At 38.5% G+C, this 20,356-nt stretch overlaps 1 protein-coding gene across 14 annotated transcripts in view; it reads left to right on the plus strand.

Moving 5' to 3' along the window:
* The window catches only part of LOC132369289 (nuclear autoantigen Sp-100-like), an 87,195-nt gene that overhangs the window by 54,499 nt on the left and 12,340 nt on the right, over positions 1-20,356 (plus strand). For 12 of the 14 annotated variants that reach the window (XR_009504323.1, XR_009504322.1, XM_059928909.1 and 9 more), the window contains 3 exons: positions 4,294-4,347; positions 18,850-18,897; positions 20,166-20,270. Coding sequence is in view for 11 of the 14 variants with exons in the window: in XM_059928909.1 (XP_059784892.1) it covers positions 4,294-4,347; positions 18,850-18,897; positions 20,166-20,270 (207 nt within the window). In the remaining 3 variants the exon portion in view is untranslated. Of the gene's footprint in view, positions 1-4,293; positions 4,348-7,652; positions 8,059-18,849; positions 18,898-19,481; positions 19,792-19,893; positions 19,984-20,165; positions 20,271-20,356 lie in introns of those variants that run through there. The other 2 variants (XR_009504324.1, XM_059928912.1) reach the window with 2 other exon arrangements.

Genomic DNA, 20,356 nt, shown 5'->3' on the forward strand with positions numbered 1-20,356 from the left:
TTAAGACTTAGGAATGTTAACTCTTGCTTCCCCATTTTAGGATCAGGAAATAGATGTACAAATGTGTAAGGGTAAAAAAGGGTGACTATTTTATGTAACGGGCAGAAAGATAAGAGCTGTGTCCCATGATCAGAGCCCAAAGAGGAGATACGAGGGATCTGGCATATTCACAGGGGAATGTATCAGGGCCTGATGCAAGAAAACTTATTTAGCAACAATAATAAATACATATGTATATATATATGTGTGTGTGTGTGTGTGTGTGTGTGTGTATACATATACACACATATATACATATATATGTATAGGTATTGGTGGGTATATAACCACCAGTATTGGTGTGGATTTTGAAATATATATTCAGATTGAGAGGGAAAAAGCAAAAACCATAAAGAAACAGAGAGGGTAGGAATGGAACCAGTTGTATGATATACAGAACACCTAGAAGGATAATGCCAAAAAGGATGAACAGAGAAATAAAAAGGAACAGATATTAAGAGTATAACTGATGAGATGAGAGAAATCAGGGACAGCGAAGTTCACAGGTGGGCAGAAAATTGAAGAAAAGGAGGAGGAGGAGGTGTGGTTAGATTGAAAGAGACAGAGAAAATCTCTGTTGGATATGAGGTGTAGTCATTGGAGCAGGTGTATTTTTCTTCAGCCCATTTGAGCTTCAAACATAGATCAGCATGACCGCATCAAAGTCTGTTTCCTGGTCGCCATCTACAGTCTGCTGTTTCCTTATTTCCCTTCAATGTCCTGTGGATTCAAAGCTCTAAAAATAAATAGAGGAAGAGACTCAGAAGAGATGCCAATCTATTAGCATGTGATAGAAAAGCCAATTGTGATACTAGTTCTCAGTTATCTTTGTTTTACTGTCTGCACAGAGGAAAAGCTCTTCCTCCTTTACCTACCTCTCCCCCAAAACATTGCCATACACGCACACACCAATACACATACTCATATAGAGACAGGTCTGTGCACAGATTTGGACTGTTTTCAACAGGTTTGAAGGAGCCAAAAGAGAAAGAAGAGCTCAGCTTCTGGGTGGAGGGAGGTGACACTAAGTGGATAATGCAAGGAGAAATAATGGAAAAATTAGGCTGAAAAGATATCTGAGTAAGTTTCCTCAAATTAAAAGATATCTGAGTAAGTGTCAAGTTTTTCTAAGTGGACATGAGATCCAAATATCACGAGATTGGGAAGTTTTGTAGAGGAAGATGGATAATTTTCAAGATACCTCTAGGAAGTTTACCAGAAACATGATAATAAAGTCTGTGACTGATGGACAGTCCTGTGATGTAGAAAGCTCATAGAGAACTGGCAGAAGTAATAATAGTCAATAGTGTGGTCAGTGTCAAAAAAGCAGGCAGATGGTGACAATGAAAGTGGTAAACTGTGAGATGTAGCCAAATATGGTTGAAGAAAATATAGATAAACACAAAGATTGTAATTTTTTTAAAGCCAAAAGATCAAGATAAGATTAAGAGAAACAAACTGAAGCAAAGAGAAAACAGAAAGTGATGTGACAATATAAAGAGGATTACTTCAACAGTAAAACTAGATCCAGAGACAGAAGCATAAAAAACTAGACGGAATGAGATACATACAGGAAGCAATCAATGGAGAGGTATAAAGATGAGGCACAGAGATAACTGCATAGATAAAGGGTTAAAAGATGAGAGAAAAATGGTAGAGAGAGAAAGGGGCAGTGTAAAAGAAAGAAAGGAGAGAGATGGAGAAATTGTGGGATCTGAGATGACCATGAGACAAAAGCAACATTGGCACAAGGGGTGGTTCACACTAGCAGTGAGTTTTCAGGGTAAGGTGTCCCCAGGTAACAAAGTGGCTCCTGTAACTCACCCAGATTACAAGGTACCTCACCAAAGGGGTTTCGTGTACTCTTACGGTCTCAATCACCATCTACAATCTAATGGTTCCTAAACACACATTTCCAGCCCAGCTCTGCCTTCTAAGCTTCCAAACTCAATTATCCAAGTGTCAGAAAGGCCTCTGGCTAAGGTCATGAAGGTTCTAGACTTCTCCACTTAGATGTCTCTCAAACTCAACACTTTTAAAACTGGGCACATCATCTTTCCCCCTAAAGAAAGCATCTACTCCTCCAGTGTTCGCTATCTCTAAAACACTTATTAACTGACTCATTCTTTCAAGTTGAAATTCTCAGAGTCATCCGTGACACAGCCATCTCCTCAATTGATGTACCCCATCTGTCACCTAACTCTATCAATTATTCCTTTTATATGTCTCCACCCTGCCCATTTATTTCCATCTCCATGCCAGCACTCTCATCCATATCTATATCACTTCTCACTTGAACGAGGTCTACAGGCTCCTATTTGTCCACCTTCTCATGTTGTTCCCACCAAACACATTCTAAGTGATTTAGCTAAATTGATCTTTCAAAAATGCAATTATGTTCATGCTGCTTTCCTACATAATAGCCAAATATCATTTAATTTTCTTTAGGAATAAGTTAATTCTTCTTCATGTGATCTCCAAAGCTCCATACCTGAGGCTCCTGCTTCTTTCTCCATTCTCACCATTCCCTCTCATTCTCTCACTCTATGTTCAGACACACTAAACTCCTTTTGGTTACTTGTATTTGCTGAATCCAGACCTTTGCACATGCTTCTCCATCCATTTGGGGCTATCATCTTAGTCACCTTTCTCCCTAATCCGGTTAACTACTGTTTCCATGATACCTCCTCCAGAAGAGGTCCCGCATCTCAAACTCTGCAAGTTCCTCCTGCCTTCTGCATCCCCAGAGTATCCTGTACAATCTGTGTCCTCACATTCTCCATGTTTCAATGTATTCACTCATTAAGTGTCAGTTCCCTGGTTGCTCATAAGATTGACAAGCGTTAACTCTTCATGCACCATCATCACGCACCTCGGCACCTGGCACATGAAAGATGCTCAGCAAACTTGTTGAGTGAATAGAAAAAAAAGTCCACTCTCTGTATTCCAACATTTGGAATTTGGTAAAAATTAGTTTCTTATAGTATTTATATGAGAATATCTATAAAAATTATTTTAATAATTGAATTACGTATATATATATATACATATAAATGTAATAAATAATATTTCTGGAAAAGAATAATGTCACATAAAAGTAAGTACAAATGTATATAAAAACGTCATTAATGGATGGATGGGAAAAGCATATAAAGAAAAAATAGAAAAACAAAGATATATATTTTGGGCAAAGAGAAAAAGAGAAAAGGCAGATTAAAAGGAAGAGACAAGGGCAGTGAGGAGCAACGAAAGAGAAAGCGATCTCAGAGGCGAGTCACCCTGTGATGTAGGCGTCCGTGAAAGGTGGCTGCTCGGAAGGGAGGGGAGGGGTTCAGATGAAAATTCTTTACAAATCATAACTTAGGAACAGAGCTCCAAGGACCTGAGAAGTGTTCCCGTGTCATGTGTTTTTCAAAAAGTGTGTCTAGAAGCCAAGAAGCAAGGACTGAAAGTAGCCAAGCATTGACATGATGGGTGAGGACACCCAAGGTCAGGGTAGAGGTGGTTCAGCAGACACCACAGACCCTGGGGGAGCTGTGGTAGGTGATCGGTGTTCAGGGAGAACCCTTACCAGCTCACAACAGGGGGCGGGCCAGTTATGGAAGGTGAAGGTCACAGGGCCTGTGCTGCAGGATGTCAGGAGTCTGAAATCAGAGCTCCAGTTCCTGATGCACTTGACTCTAAACATACTTTGACAAGGAGTACATCCAGTCCATGTCAGAATCCCATTCCCCTCTTCGTTTGCTTGAACTGACCCACTGGGGAACTGCAGGGAGAAAAGAATTCTGTTTAACAGAACGGGTCCTGTCGATTATACATGGATGATGTCGTTGAAATACACTGGTAAAAATGGCAGTATCACGGAGCAAAGAAATAAAAGTGCTCTTCTGCTGGTAGATAATAGTGTCACTTTGTCACAATGTTGGAAAGGCCTCAAAAGACAAATAAATGGTCCTTTGCCCTGACAGGAATAAAAGACCTCAGACAACTATTCATAAACTCACCATATAGTTTTGAAGGATGCTCTCTAGCATATTACTGATTTACACAGTGATTTCTCATTAGCTTTTGCAACTAAGATCTTATTTAATCTTCATAAGAAATTTAAAACCTGAATAGCATAACTGTTGTTATCCCTGGTTCATAAATGAGGAAACTGATGCACATAAGTAGTGAAGAGAGTTTTCAAAGTTTTACAGTTTTTTACAGTTTCAAAATTTTTACAGTTTCTGACCACCACCTGTTACTTTCTAGATACCAAGGATACTGGAAGCGATTCTACTTTGGGAAAACACAGTGAGAAAAGAAGTAAGAGTGCATAAGAATTTACTCAATTTTCATATTACAAATCAACTATTTTTTAATGCTAAAGTTTATTATTATTTTCTATACCTTTAATAAGACAAAAAATTAATGCCTTTTAAAGTAACTTTTTTCAAAATGCTCATACCTTCACATTGCTTTTTATGCTGATTTTAAAATGTTTCTTATAAACACTGATATATATCTTTCCAGAATTTTTCTATGCATGTGTTAACACATTTTGCAATGTAGTTTTATTTATCTAAATAGGATAATTCTATGCGTACTTTCCCTCTTAAAATTATTATATCATACCTAGAAAATTAAAATATTTAACATTTTAAATTGAACTACAAAAAGTCTTTTTTAAGGGATGCTTTAACATGCACTATTTTCATTTTTAGTGTGGTTGAGTATTTTCCATTTGTTATTGGTCATTTGTTTTTCTTCTTCATAGAACTCTTTGTCATAGAATGCTCGGCCATGTTGTGGTGTTTGTATTTTTCTTACCATGCTGAATGAATATAGAAATCTTTATATGATATACATGTACATTAAATCTTGATTCTATATGTTCCTAACATTTTGTCCCATTTGTTGTTTTTCTTTTAGGTTTGTTAATGGAATATTTTGTCCTAGAGAAGTTATACATTTTTAGGAATCAAATTTGTTAGCTTTTTTCTCTCTAGTTCTTTGGTTTCCTATCATATTTACAACAGCTTCTAGCTGAAGATTTTAAAAATATTGTTCTATATTTGATTCTAGAATATTTGAAGTACCTTATCATTTTTAATATTTACATCCAAAACCCTGTGAGTTTTGCCTATTTGTGTATATGTGAGGTGAGAATTTTAAAAATATTCCTTACACTATTACATTATGATTTCAATCACCACTTCGATCACACAGTGTCTTTACTTGTCTATATATTAGTTTTTCTTTTACAAGAAAATTGCAGAAGAGAAAGGAGAGCTCAGAAGTAGCACCAGACTGACGATTCACTGGGGGTGAATTTTAAAATTAACTCAAGAAGATTCCCCCATTTCCTTCCCAAGTTCATTGGAAGCTCTAATTAGAAATGCATTGAAGTTGCAGATTAATTTGGGGAGAGCAAAGACTTATACCCATTTATTCACATCTTATTTAATGTTCTTCTACTAAGAATTTTCATACACCTTTAAAAAATTTATGGGCTGAAGCCATTTGTTTCTCTCTATGAATATCTTTTTTTCCCATTAAAAACTAGCTGGGATAAATTTAAGTGAGACAAGACTCTCAAAATCTTTATTTAAATAGGAAGTCTATGGTCATTTTATTATCCATTTGCATATGAGGAAATCAGAATGCCAAGGATCTTCTTCTGATTCAATATAAAATCTTACAAGCATCTATATAGTTTAAGGATCCAAATGTCACTTAAAATATTATGGCCAAGCCCCCAAATGATCAAGACAATCAATCAGAATTAAGTTTCTGAGGAAACTGTCTTCATAAGAAGTGGCAATAATTTCAAATGAGGGGCTTATTACAAGACCCCTTCAAATAACTCTTTCAAGGACAAGTTTATATTACAGAAAACAGAACAAATTGGTAATGGTTACAAACAGACACGTCTCCATATTTCACAAGACTTATCTTCTTATGAAATTTCTCAATACTGTCAAATCAATTCTTTATGTAGTTTTGTGGTACAGACTGCTCTCTCCTTCTACAGCTATGGTTTGAGAGGACTTTCCCTCCTCTTTCTGTAATTCTGTTAGTTATGAAGACTTACATTTTAAAAATCTGGTCTCTGGAATTTGATCAGTTAGCCTTGTAAGAAACGCAGGCCCATAGAGTTGGATTGTGTTGGCAGAAATAGAGAAAAAAGGACCTGGAAAGTATTTTAAAAACAGTAAAATAAGATGTATATAAATTTTTCTACTTTAGCCTCCCATCTTGTTGCTAAATCTGAATCAGCTTGTGATCTTTATCATTTTTTTTCAAATTTCCTTTCTTGCCTTCACCTAAATACATAATGTGAATGATTTGTTCAGTATTTACGTGAGGATGTTTACAATATCTTTTTTTTAAAACTATATATATATTTAATAAGCATTACTACTTATAGGCTAATTATTATTCCCAGTATCATTAAAATACTTTCTACAGTTTTTCTTTGATCGCCAAATACTGAGGACTCCTCTTTATACACGTTCTATTTACCAGACCTCATCCTTATGGGCCTCATCCCACTTCAATTTTCACGGCTCGATTTACCCATTTCACACTCTCAACACTTCTACAACTTCTCTTTCCTGGAAAATCAGACCACATCTATACTAATGACTGCTAAAACCCAGTCTTCCTTCATGGTACCCATTTTGGGTGAAGATATACAAACAGACTTCAAAACTGAGCATCATTACTGGTGTAGCATGGGAATTTGACATCATAGAAGGAAAAACCAGATTTGGGATATCCCCCAAAACAGAGGTATAGAAGGCTTCAGCAGAGAGGCCAAGATTTTGAAAGACTTTGGCCAAGCTTGCGCTCATGCTGAAGACTGGGTAGAATTCTGTTGGCTGCAGATGAAGTTCCCATAGCTCGTCCTATAATGTGGCAGGATAATTCACAGCGACCCCTACTTCCAGAGAAGAAAGAAGTGAACGCAGAGCTTCCCTTTCTTAAAAACTCTGAGTTTCACCCAGAGGCAAAGAGTCAAGGGTCTCATTTGCAACATAGCCCAGGGTCCGGTCACAGCAATGGTTCCCAGTGACACATATACTTGTTGACACAGCCCCACAATCTAGCAACCTTAGGTGCTAAATGTAACGTGGGAACAGCCGTATTTTTCCACCATGATGAAACAGAAAAAGTACTAATTCCGCAAGGTTAGACCAGTGTCATACCCCAAACACTTGGAATGATTTCCTCCTCCATCTGCCCTTGCCCCAGGTTAAAGTTCCTAGCATTAAAGGAATTCCTTCCTCCTGCTGTGTAGCAGGTAAGAAGAGACTCTGCATTAGAAACAGTTAAGGTTCTGCATATTGATGCATCCAAGAATGTGTTGGATAGTAACTTAAATGAATAAATTAATTCTATCAGTTTGTGAAAAGTTTAATCCAAATATATGACTGTATACTTAAAGCCAAAAAAAGACATTAAAATAAAGGGAGGGATAAAGAAATGTCAGCAAACTACAGTTAGAAGGTCGGTAATTTTTCGTAGTCAGTTCTTTGTCATGGATAGTGATGTAGTAATCAATGTTGTTGGCTAATGAGGATTCTCTGTAATCTCATTGTGAGGGTGGGGCTGTCTCTACACCACAGGCTCCCAAGAGGACTGTACAGATTGACCATAGATGAGCGGCCCTGCTGACCTCATGGGTGAGGCAGGGGTAGGCAGCAGGTGTGGAGAGCAGTGTGCATGGGGAGGCAAACATCTTCCCAGGAGCCTGGGCATTAGACCTGAAGGGATCTGTCCCTAACAAGCTGGTTTCTCCAGTCAAGAAGATGAAGCTGGTGCAGCTTATCAGAGGGTGGCCTGATCATGGTCTTTCTGACTGAGAGGTCATTGGCTGCCTCTTGCCTCCTAACACCTGGCAAGCCTTGGCATCACTGTGATCAGGTGAGTAAGCTGGGAGAACTTGATGCACTCTCTTGTCTTCTGGAGCATCTCGGTCTCCTACTTGCTAATAGCTCCTTCCTGGTCATTTGTTGGTGATGTTGATGATAGTGTCGATAGTGGTGGTTCTATCGGTGGTGATGGTCCCTTCGTGGCTTCCTGATATCTACATGTTGGCATGTACCAGAGATTTCATCCCTAAGGATTTCATCCAGTCTGGTAGCTATAAATTCCATCAATATGTTAATGACTGCCGATTATACTTCACCTCCTTTGATCCCTCTATTGAACTGCCAAGTCATAAGTTCAACTTCTTACTCCAAACTTCCACTTGGAATCTCAAATTTGACACATGAAACAGATTCCTTTATTTCACTCCCAAACCTGTCATCCACCACCACTCACCCTTATCTCAGTAAATGGCACTAATTCTACTCAGTTGCTTGAGCCAAAAGTGTAGAAGATGTGTTTGATTCCTCCCTTTTTCCTAACCCCCACCCCACATTCATTCATCAAGTTTCAAAACTATATATATATATATTTTTTTTTTTTTAAAGAACCAAATAGAAATTCTGAGATTGAAAAGTATAATAACTGAAATAAAAAACAATGAAAAAAGTGGGTGAACTCTGAAAATAATTGTGTGTGTGCGTGTGTACACATATACAGCCAGTTCTCATTTTTCATGGTATATAGGTTTCATGAATCACCCCAAACACAAAAATAGCTAATCTTGTACCTTTGCTCCCAGGAGAAATACAGGATTTGGTTCCTGTGAGCCTCTGGTCACATTTTTGTAAACCAATAAATATATATCTTTGTTTTATGAGTGTTTCTGTTTAAAGACACCTAATTTAACATATATGTTGATTCATCAGTGTTGAACTCACAGCCGACAGCACTATAACTCATGCCTGATCGGAGCTTATCTAACACACAGATTTTCTCCATAAGGCACATCACAGTCTCAGGAACACTAGACAGCACTTCAGCACTAGGCTTGGGGGCCATTTTAAGCAGCAAAATCACCAACAGAAAACACAAAAATGAGAAAAACATGGAACTAAATAGTCGGCAAAAGGACACTTGTTTACAGAATAAGCTGAAACAAGGAGACAGAGCATTGCCTTGTTCAACCTCATCTGGGAACAGGTGCGGCTGGCAACTCAGATTTTTCACTGCTCTGAGCCTCACCATGAATGACCATGAAAGTGCCCTGAGTACTGATTTGGGAGTTGCAAATAAACTTTAGGGAGTGGGTGACTTCACAAATATGGAATCTGTGAATAATGAAAATTGGCTGTATGTATACATATTTTCATTCTTTCTAGAATTAGTTTTTTAAATTAAATAATACATCTGTTCTCATAGGCAACATTTTATTATTGTTGTTTGCCAGATAGCCTGCAATTTGGATTTATATTTAGTCTTTGACCCAAGAGTTACTTAAGAGAGAGTGGGAGAAAATGTACATTCTCTATTTCTATTTTCTGGGTATGGAGTTGAATATGTATCAGTAATATCAACCCTGTTAAAACATATTATTTGGGTCTTTCATAGCCTCCTCATTTTGTCCACTTGATCACCTGTGGACTGAGCGACATAACAATAAAATTGTCTACTAGTGTTTTTACCTCTCATGGTATTTCCTGTATTTTCTACTTGCTTAAAACTTTTTGGCCTGAATCACACTTTCTTTGAAATTCAGATCATGACTCCCTGGTTTCTTTTTGTTGATGTATGCTGAATATACCTTTGTCTATACATTTATTTTCATTTTTTAAAAAATTTTTATTTTATCTAATTAATTTATTTTTGTCTGCACTGGGTCTTTGTTGCTGTGCTCAGGCTTTCTCTAGCTGTGGTGAGGAGGGGCTGCTCTTCGCTGGGGTGCGTGGGCTTCTCATTGCAGTGGCTTCTCTTGTTGCAGAGCATGGGCTCTAGGCGCAGGCTCAGGAGTTGTGGTGCACTGGGCTAGGTGCTCCGCGGCATGTGGGATCTTCCCGGACCAGGGCTCGAACCCATGTCCCCTGCATTGGCAGGCGGATTCTTAACCACTGTGCCACCAAGGAAACCCTATACATTTATTTTCAACATTTAAAACTATGTTTTTACTTGAGTCTTTTGTATATGGTTAAAAGTTGGGGTTTACTATGTAATTTAATCTCAAAATATTTTATTTAAATAAGTGAGTTAAATCCATCTATTTTTATTTTTAGGACCAAAGTGTTTGAACTTGTTCCTGTTGTATTAATTTATATTGTTGATTCATCTTGTTCTAGTGTCTTAGATATTAAAAATGTCAACACTCTGCATTCTGTCTTCAATGCATTTATGTGCATGTATGTACTTGTGATACTTAGGAAGGTTTGCATTTCTGTGGTGGTGGTTACAGCTGGGCATATGACTGCTTAGCTGAGACTAACCCTCCCAGCTTTCCCTGTCCTGCCAAGCGACTATGGCATCTGAGTAGAAAAAATGTGAGCCTCTTTTGGGTCTTTCCCTTAAAAGAAATGAATGGTTGAGCCCCTGCTCATTTCCCATATTTCCATTGGCTAGGAGTATATACTTCTGATATTTACAAAGGTTTGTACTTTTGTTATAGTGATTACTCTTAGAATTACCTTTATATGATACCTTTGGTCCTCTCTTTAGACAGAACCCATTAATTTCCCACCCAGGAGATTTATAAAATTAGTGTATGTCCTATTTCTCTTTCCCCTCTCACCCAATTTAGGCCACGATGTTCCCTTTATTTTTACCTTTTAGCTATTAAATGTGTTTTATATTTATCCTTTATTTATCCAAATAATACCCTTTGACTCCTAGCTGTAGAACAAACTATGACCTTGCCTTACCACCCATATTTCTCCCTTCCTCCCAATTTTTTAAAATATTATATCATTTCTATATTGTAAGGGCATATACATTTATGCCCTGGTCTGTCACCTCATCTCCATTTTTATTTTAATCCTTTTGCCAAAATTTTTCCAGTCCTGTCTTGGTTTGCTGAAGTGGATCCTCTAGTAGTCTTCTCAAAGGAACAAGTACTCATAGGAACAGTATTTCCAGAATTTCCCTATTCAAAAGTATTTGTTTTTATTATTTATACCTGAAAATAATTTGCTCACTCTTTACTTCTAGAAGTGTCTTGTACTTCTTGTACTTTTTTTCTGTGGCATTAAATGTTGCTATGGGAAATTCTATAGCCAACGAGATCCCTCTCCCTTGAAAATGACTTGGTTGTTTTGCCCAGGCTGCCCATTCAATTCTTTAAAGTACGGTAACTTTGCTGGAATATATTTCAGGGTTGACTGAAGTCAATTTTCTCTGCTACAGAGTGAAAACACAAGTACTTATGATATGTATATTCATTTTTTTTATAATTTCAGAAAACTTTTTCTTGAACTTATCTTCAATTATTTCTTCTGTTATTTTGGTTTTCTTCTTCAAGAATTCAAATGATTTGTTTACTGCCTTTTCTTGACAGGGATATCACCCACATATTTCTTTTAAAGGAAAGACCCAGAGTCTTCTGCTCGCATCCTATTGGAGAACCCTTAGTCACATGGCCAGAGCTAGCTGCGAGGTGAGGCTAAGAAATATAATCTCTAGACAGGCAGCCAAGGGTCTGGCTGTAACTCTATCCCTATGGAAGAAAAGAAAGGATGATTATGGGTGACAAATAGCAATCTGCTTACTTGTTCTCCATGTTTTCATCCAAAGTCACTGATTTCCTCAAATAAAGAGGAAAATTCAGACTCTCCATTGGTTCAAACCCAGCCTTGTTGTCACCTGAGGCCCTTTGGCAATAAAAGGAACTGGAAATTGGATGCAACACAGAGCTTTGTGGCCAGAGACAAGCCAGCCCTGAGTGAGAAATAAGAGAGAAAGCGTTAGAAAAGTTTGCTGTAACTGATGAACACAGCTCTAAACCAAATGAGGAGAAACAGACAAGAGAGAACATAATCAATTAAGCAGAAGCCAGACTCCTGGTATCACATCAGATCTAAACACAGTTATTTAAACCAAACTAATAGCACATACCACACCATGTTGGTGCAGTAGAGATAAGTGAACCTCCATTCTCTGAATTAAGTTCTGTAATTTTCATTTCTTTCTCATTCCTTGTTTTCTTCCTCTTCTTCATCTGTCTTCTTTTTCCCACCCCTCTCCCATTCTACTAATGTTTTTCTTGTATACTTTATTTCTTTTGTTCATTCTTTTACATCACATCATATAAAATACTGCTGTTGGGTTTATACAGCACTGTAGAGGTGGCAAGATTTTCCTTCTGGAGTTGAAACATATTCAGATATATTTTGTTTCCATTTCTTCTGATTATTTCTAACACCATATATATATTTAAATATATTATTATTATATATTAAATATATTTTAGAATATAAATAAGTGTAAATAAATATATACTTATATTTTTAGCATCTCTATCATTTTTTTCTCCATACTTATCTTTATCATCTTGTTTATTTCCCAGGTTATATTTACCCAAGTCTAAGACTTTTGTTCTCTAAGTTTTTGTGAAATCTCACTGCCATACTTGATTTATTATAGTACTTGGCATGGGTAGTCTAAGCACAGTTTGTTCTTTCTCCTACTTACTTCCTTGTCAAACCTGTTCTCTCAAATAGTTCTTTCTGTGCCCCAGGATGAAATCTTAGATAAGCCCCAGAGTTGTGCTAATCCTTTTCAGCAGCAGTGATATTCTCATTCAGTATTTAAAAGACTGAGCTGATATAATATTAAAACTGTAAAATTTGTAGTGAGCAAGTTGGATAAGGCCAGCCTCTTCTTTCATCCACACTTCCTCTCTAACACCATTCAGTATGTGTTGCTTTTAGCTAATTCAAACTGAGGAGGAAGGAAAGAAGGAAGTGGTAAGGAGCAGGAATGGCCCTCTTACAATAGATCCTTCATGTCTCCCAGAAATGGCAGATGCATGAGCCACATTTGTGGGTTCTTCAGATATTCACTCTCTTTAGGGAGAATTTCTCAACTGAAGTTCCCCTGATGCAGGAAATCTAACTGATGCCTTACCACTTCCTTCTTAGTCTCCCAGCTTCTAGGAGGTCCACACCCCTCCTGGGGTCACCTCTTTCATCCAAATGATCCTCCTGGATACAGTGTCTCTCAAGAACTAACTGAGCCCCTCCCTTCCCCAGGGAGGCTCGTGAGAACCATGTCTCTTCATGGTCCTACGACCAGTGGATGTGGGGGTTGGCTCCCAACGCAGTCACCCTCTCTAGACTTTCCAGGCTTGAGTCTTTAAACATCTCTGCCTCCCTCAAGCTCTTAGAGACACAGATTAATCACCTTGAGACTGAAGCCTTCTCACTTGCCTTGAGGGGAGGGGAACACTTAACTTCTATAGCAAGCCTCTGGTGTCAATAAACAGTATTTGGATAGGAAACCCAAGAACAACCACTCTACTTCCTGTGGGGTATTTGAGTGAGAAATTTCACAAAGAACAATAATTAGCAGGTCTTAAACCCCAAATCTCCCAGTAAGGAGAACTCTGGTAAGCTGAACTAGACTACTTTTGTATCTTTAATTTATTTGGCCTCAACAGGTTTGATGAAAGGTGAATCAAACAGTGCCAGAGAAAGATAGAGAGGGAAAGCAAATAATTTTTGTTTGTCTAAGATGTCTATGGTTGAACAGGGCCAAATTGTAGTCCAGGCATTGAAAGAAAGAGAAAGAAAGAAAGAAAGAAAGAGAGAGAGAAAGAAAGAAAAGAAAGAAAGAGAGAGAGAGAGAAAGAAAGAAAGAAAGGAAGGAAGGAAGGAAAGAAAGAAGGAAGGAAGAAAGAAAGAACGAAAGAAAGAAAGAAAGAAAGGAAGAAAGAAAGAAAGAAAGAAAGAAGATAGAAAGAAGAAAGGGAGAAAAGGGGGAGGAAGGAAGGAAAGAAGGAAAAACAAAGAAGAGGAGAAGAGAGGAAAGGAAAGGAAAGGAAAGGAAAGGGGAAAGGAAATGTGTGCACTTTATGGCCCTGCTTTGGAGATCAACACGTTTGAACATGGCACTCAGGAGATTCACCTGCGCAAACCCCACCATCTTTCCACCCACACCTCCTAAATCTGAGAGCATATTCCCCTGACATATGGTTTCAATCAACCCTTTTTTGATATCTCTAACCCTAAGGTTTTCTAGGACTTGAAGTTCTATTTCTACAAATTCCCCTTGGGCAATATTTTCTTGGTTAGTTCTTTAAATCCTATTTTTTTGTCCAAACCCATGTGAACAAGGTCTTTGGTCACTTTCATGATATTTTCAGCCTAAAAGCCTTCATTCAGGGCTAAGATGATGGCCTATATTTTATCTGTGTAGCTCACCATCACATCTCCCCAGACAATCCAAAGTCTTGCATAACTGCCATTGATTCTGCCTCTCAACCAAAGGAAATCTGCATTGCCTCACTTAATTTTTTAATTTCAGGATGCTTCAGTTTCTTCATTGGTAATGGGGATAGTAAAAATCCCTAAAATAAAGTAGTAGAAGTAAGGGTCTTATGTTCATGTCTAGCATATAATAAGCACTTAACAACTGTTAGCTCTCATTATTATTATTCTCACAGTGTTCCTTGAGATATAAGGAATAAAACTCTGTCTTAAATTCTTTTTTAGTAATGTGGATATAAATGAATTTTTATTAATGTGAGGGCAAATAAAATGAAATCTAGGATGAACCCAGGTTAACCATCAAAGGCTTAGTAGGTGCAAGGCTATGGGTTATATATTTTTTCTTTATGCAGTAAGCTTTTGAAAATTTAAAGTAAAATGGAATTTTTGAAAAGCACTATTATATACCATGCAACTTTTCAGCAGCATCTGTTTTATAATTTTCTATTTTCTCAGAAAGAGGGGCAGACATAGAATTGAAATTCTGAGTAACAGAGCCCCAAAGAAAAGAGGCAAACCAAGAAGAAATAAATACATATATAAATTTTACTAACTAAACATCTAAATTCTCATGCTTTAGTCTATGCTTTTGTTAATAGACCTGTTTCTCTATTTACTTTCTGTAACTACTAACCATTGGGAAATATATCAGATTTATTCAACTTCTAAAACGTGACAGGGAGAGAAATATGATATCTCAAACAAGCAACATGGTGATGAATCCACAACCAAAACCCAGGACCCAAGGGCCACTGAAGTGCTGCCTCTGATGAACTGGTAACTTTTGAGGCTGGAAATAGTTGTAGCCATAAAACACTGTGTAACTCACAAGTGACAAAGATGTCCTGCCTCATGTCCCACCACCCTGAGGTAGTCCTGTGGACTTGGGTCTGTCACTTCACCTCTTCTGCCTCAGTTTACTCCTCTGTAAAGTGAAATGATAATAAAGAGACTGACTGCTCACCAAGGCCCATCCCAGCTTCATATACAGTTTCACATTCTGTAGATCTACCACTGGACTCTGTAAGGACCATGGGCAGCTCTCTCATCGGCATCAAGAACAGGGAGCCCAAGGAGTGTCTTTAATGGATTCCCCAAATCTTTAATGGATTCCTAACATCGCTGGCTGGAAGGGCAGGAACAGCAGCTAATCTTAAGACTCCTTTCTGTGGAGTCAGACTCTCAGTTCCCCGCCCCCCACCACCACACCCTCTCATGTAGAGGTAGACCCTCCTTCCGCCCTGAGCAATTTTCAGAAGACAGTAGAACTCCCCTGAGCTTCCCTTCCAGCCAGGAGAAAGCTGCTGTGAAGGAGAAGTGAGGCAAGCAAATAAGACAGACCCCATCTCCTGCTAGGCTGCCCCATTGTGATCCTGCTCACAGCTCAGCTAGTCTCTGGATCATATCTACAAATTTGTCAAATTATAGACAAATTACAATCTAAAACTCTTTGTCTGGAAAAAAAATTTGGCTAGAAGTTTCCCACTAGAACAGCAGAAGCAATATATTTTACCACCTCTCAGTAGTGAGTGTGGCCAACTTGCTTGGGAATGAAGACATTGGATGGCCCTTCTGGAAGGTTAGCACCCTTGCAGTAGCTACCTCGTTGCCCTATGTGGTTCTTTTGGGAAGAGTATCTCTCAAAAATACTCAGTTCAACTCCCATCCACAGGGCCCCCCACCAGGCCAAGGGAATCATGCTTCTTCATTGATTCTCTTGCTGGCTCCTGGCTCAGCCCTTCTCCCACCACAGAACACTCTAGCCATGACGTTCACCTTTATATTGGTAAGGATGAGTCTGATAATCTCTCCTTCCCTGATGTCCCAAGGACTGAGACCCATCTCCTGTGTGGATCCTTTAACATATTTTGTCTTGGCTTGAGGGGAGGTGTCTGACGATTCTCTTGAAAGAAATGTAGCCTCTTTCACAAGACCTGGAGGTGGGGAAGGCCTGTTCCGGCAGAACCAACCTCACTATCCCTTACCATGGTCTGTGCAACAGGGCTAGACTAGCACTTGCTTTAGGATCTAGGCATACTGGGCTCCTATTCTATTGTTCTTAAACACTGAGGACTCTCTGATACTCTGAGGCAACCAAAAGATCACCTAAACATCCTGATATACTTTTTTGCCCATAAAGATTAGTTCCAACCATTAAGAAAATTATTTTTAAATGACTTTTAATTTTTCTGATCACATTATTATTTGTAAGAGTTAATGTAGGGTTTTAGTATAGCATTAGTAGTTGTTTATTAAGATGGTAGACCCAAGAATAATTAAATCCTACTTTGTCCAGGCATTTTACTTTCTGGATCTAAGATAGTAAAGTGCTGGAGCTCGCTAACACACAAATAACCCCTGTAAAGTTTAGCAGCACTTTGTTCATATGATCTGGTCTCCAGACCAAATTTCTGAGAACTGAGCTGGAGTACAACGAGTTTCTGTTTGTTTGCCATGAAGTTGTTTGCCCTCAACAGGCTTTGATGAAATAGAAGTCTAACTCACCAACTAGTCCCAGAAATATTTAAACAGAGAGAAACTGAGAGCAAGAGAATGCATGTTTGCCAATAAGGACTACTGTTGGACAGACTCAAGTTATAGTCAGATCTGGGGTTTCAATTTCATCACCGCATGGGAGAGGAGAGCAAGGAGAAAGCCAAGAGAACACAAGTGTCTTCTTGTGGGACAGTGGGCCTTGATTCTTGCAAGAAAAGAGAGAGAGAATCAGAACTGGCCTTTTCCCACTTCAGCATCATTAGTGACAGGAGAGCACTGTTTCACCAAGACCCACACCTGTGTGGATAACCTTTTATACCTGGCAACTACTAACTACCATATTTGGTACCGTAATGTTCTTTGAAACCAATCCATCTAGAGCAATTTTTAAAGAAAGCTTCATCTACTTTCAGGTCTACATTTTCCCCCATTCACTTGTTCCTCTTAAGTCTTCAAGATCATAGCCATGCTTATGATTCTCTTATACAGGTTTAGTAATCTCTCCTCAGTGTACCTCCCTAATACCTTGATAAACTTCCTAAGGATAACATTTTGTAAGGTAGAACATGTTGATCTTGGGGTGTGATTTCTCTTGGGATGAAAATCATTAATAAATATCTCATGGGGCCATTTTTATTTTGGTGAGTTTTTTTTTTTAAAACTTGAGTAATTGTTATGGCAAAGTCCCTGAATACGAGATAACATCATCAACCTGAAGGCTTTTTGTGTTTGGTTGAAGGAAATATTCCTTTCCAGCCTCATCTGGTCATAATCTGCTTAAAGGAAAGATTAGTCATGATTGACTTTCTGGAGGGGATTTTCTCCTGGGACTTGCATTACCCAAATTAGCACCCCAGGATTCCAGCCATGGGAACAGAATGATGGGCACAGACCTTTAGCAAGAAAGCATCCCTGACTTCAACATTCAGACACATTTGAATGATGGCAGACCTGAACATGAACATGGACATGATTAATCTTTTTGGACAAAATCAACAATTAAATCAGATACTACATTTTTCTGAAACATCTCTTAAGTCAACCTTTTGTGCCATCTCTAACCCTACAACTTTTGGAACTTGGGCATCAATTTTATAAGCTCCCCTTCATTGAGCCATTGGGCTAGATTTTAAGTCCTTGCTCATTTTTGCAACCATTTTTGATACAAAAATCTTTCAAGTTTAGGTTTGCAGCAGCTATCTGACCTATAGAGTTGAGCATGAAGTCCCCCTTGAGACCTAATATTACTGCCTTTTATCTCTGCCTCTTTATCAAAGTAAATCTTCAATGCTTTTAGTTAATTTGCATTTATATCTGTGCATATCAATTTCCTCATCTGTAAGATAAGGATAGTATTAGTCCCTGTTTGACTAAGTCCCTAATTTGACTAAATTTGCTCTAAGGATAAAGTAAATTAATAGAGGTAAGGTCTAAGGATAGTTCCTGGCACACAACAAGGACTCAAAAGATGTACAACTTCATTACTCTTCTCACCTTGCTGCTCTGTTGCTTGGGAAACACATAAAACACGGTTTCAGTTTTATTTGGAACGACTTGGAGTAAAAGAAATATAGGATATATCTCAGTTAAACATCATCTTTGTAACTAACTAAGTCTAGACCAGGGTTCCGCAAACTATGGCCCACAGGGCAAATTCAACCCATGAATTGTTTTGTAAATAAATTTTTATCAGAACGCAGCCACAGTCATATCTTTCCATTTATGAATTGTCTATGGATGCTTTTACAATAAAACAGTAGAGTTGAGTAGTCACAAAGGAGATTGTGGTCCACAATACCTTAAATATTTACTATCTGGCCCTTTACAGAAAAAGTTCCTAATTTCTGATCTAAGCATTTGCTATTTTTCTTGAAGTACTAGGTAAACTCCTAAAAAGTGACATTTGAATGGTATTTTTGCAAAACACTACTATTTGCAATGCAATGTTATAAAAAGAGACATTTATGTTATTTTTCTACTTCCTCAGGGAGAAAAACAGTCAACACTGGGCCTTTGAAAAGAGGCAGACAAAGAGGTAAAAATAAGTGATTAATGCAGTTTTAATAATTAAACATCTAAATTTTTATTTTATAATCCATGTTTTTAGTGATCAATAAATTTTCTTAATTGGCTTACAGAGCCGATAGCAAACGTTAGGATAGTCCTTGGTCTTGGTCAATTTCGACCACATGACAGGATGGTGATAACACCCGCTCCGTTGATTAGTCAGTCGATCTGTGAGAGACCCCCAGGCCTCCTTGGGCCTGTGCAGGGCTCCTCTCACTGCACTGATAACTTTTGAGGAGGGAAATATAAAGAAAAATGTATAAAAGGTATGACTCACATGATATTTCTCTCACCCTTCTCTTGCCCACATAGAGAGCCATAGGCTCCCCACCAAGGGGGACTCTGGGTGGTAACACAAGACCTATGTCCTAATTCCTAAAATTCCTTTGACTGTGTAACTTTGGCTTGTCAACTGTTCTCTCTTGCTTCAATTTCCTCCTCTGTAAATTGGTGGGTGTCAGGTGAATTAGACCAAATGGCCCCCTACACCCACCCCAGCTCTAATAGAACTGACTCTGGAAGGACTGTTGACAGCCTACCCTCCCCATCCAGAGAGAAGCCCCCAAACCTGTCTTTAAAGGATCCTCCTCAATGTTGGCCAGAAGGGCAAGAGAAGGTGCTCCTGATACTGACATTCTTTCTAAGACTTTCAACAACTGCTTCAGAGGAATTAGATGCCAGCACCCTCACCCAAGGATGTACAGAAACCCTCTCCCTGAGCAATTTGCAGTTTCTTCTAGAGCAAATTACCTTCTAGTCACAGAGAAAGCTCACATGAAAGAGAAGTGAAGCAGAGAGCAAGGTGGGAAGACAGACATTGCCCCTGCTGGGGGTCCCATTGCAATCCTGCTTTTTTCCCCAGGTGAGCCCTCAAATGGGGAGAAAAAATTAAAAGTTGAGGGTTTTTTCTCCATCTGTATGACTTCAAAGCAATAATATGACTATAAATCTTCCTTCAAAACAGCAGGAGGAAAATTATCATGCAATAGGTAGTTGGGACCAGCAAGCTTGGGAATCAGATCCTTCCACAAGAGGTTTGTATATAGGATTTTAGATGATGGTGGTGGAGGGTGACGTTATCTTTATGTACCTAACCTGCCTAGAAATGTACCTGATTCATGGGGCAAATCCTTCCATTACATTTTAACTTATAAAGAAGTATCTCAAGATGGGTGAGGAGAGACGGTACACAGCTTTAGAGCAAGATGGAATGAAGAAACCAATGCTTCCTTGCAGGTCCAAGAATTCCCAAAGAAACATATACAGATTTTCAGCTTCCTGAACTTCCTGTGACTTGTGGTGAGGCGAAGGGGATTTTATACAAGGAGAAAATGAAAAAAGGTGGGCTTCGTGGTCTTCTACACTTTTCAACTGGAAAACTCCCATGTGAATAATATATTATACAGGGGGTAGACACCTGTATTGGG

This window comes from Balaenoptera ricei, chromosome 7 (assembly GCF_028023285.1).
Source record: "Balaenoptera ricei isolate mBalRic1 chromosome 7, mBalRic1.hap2, whole genome shotgun sequence".
NCBI classification, from domain to species: Eukaryota; Metazoa; Chordata; class Mammalia; order Artiodactyla; family Balaenopteridae; genus Balaenoptera; species Balaenoptera ricei.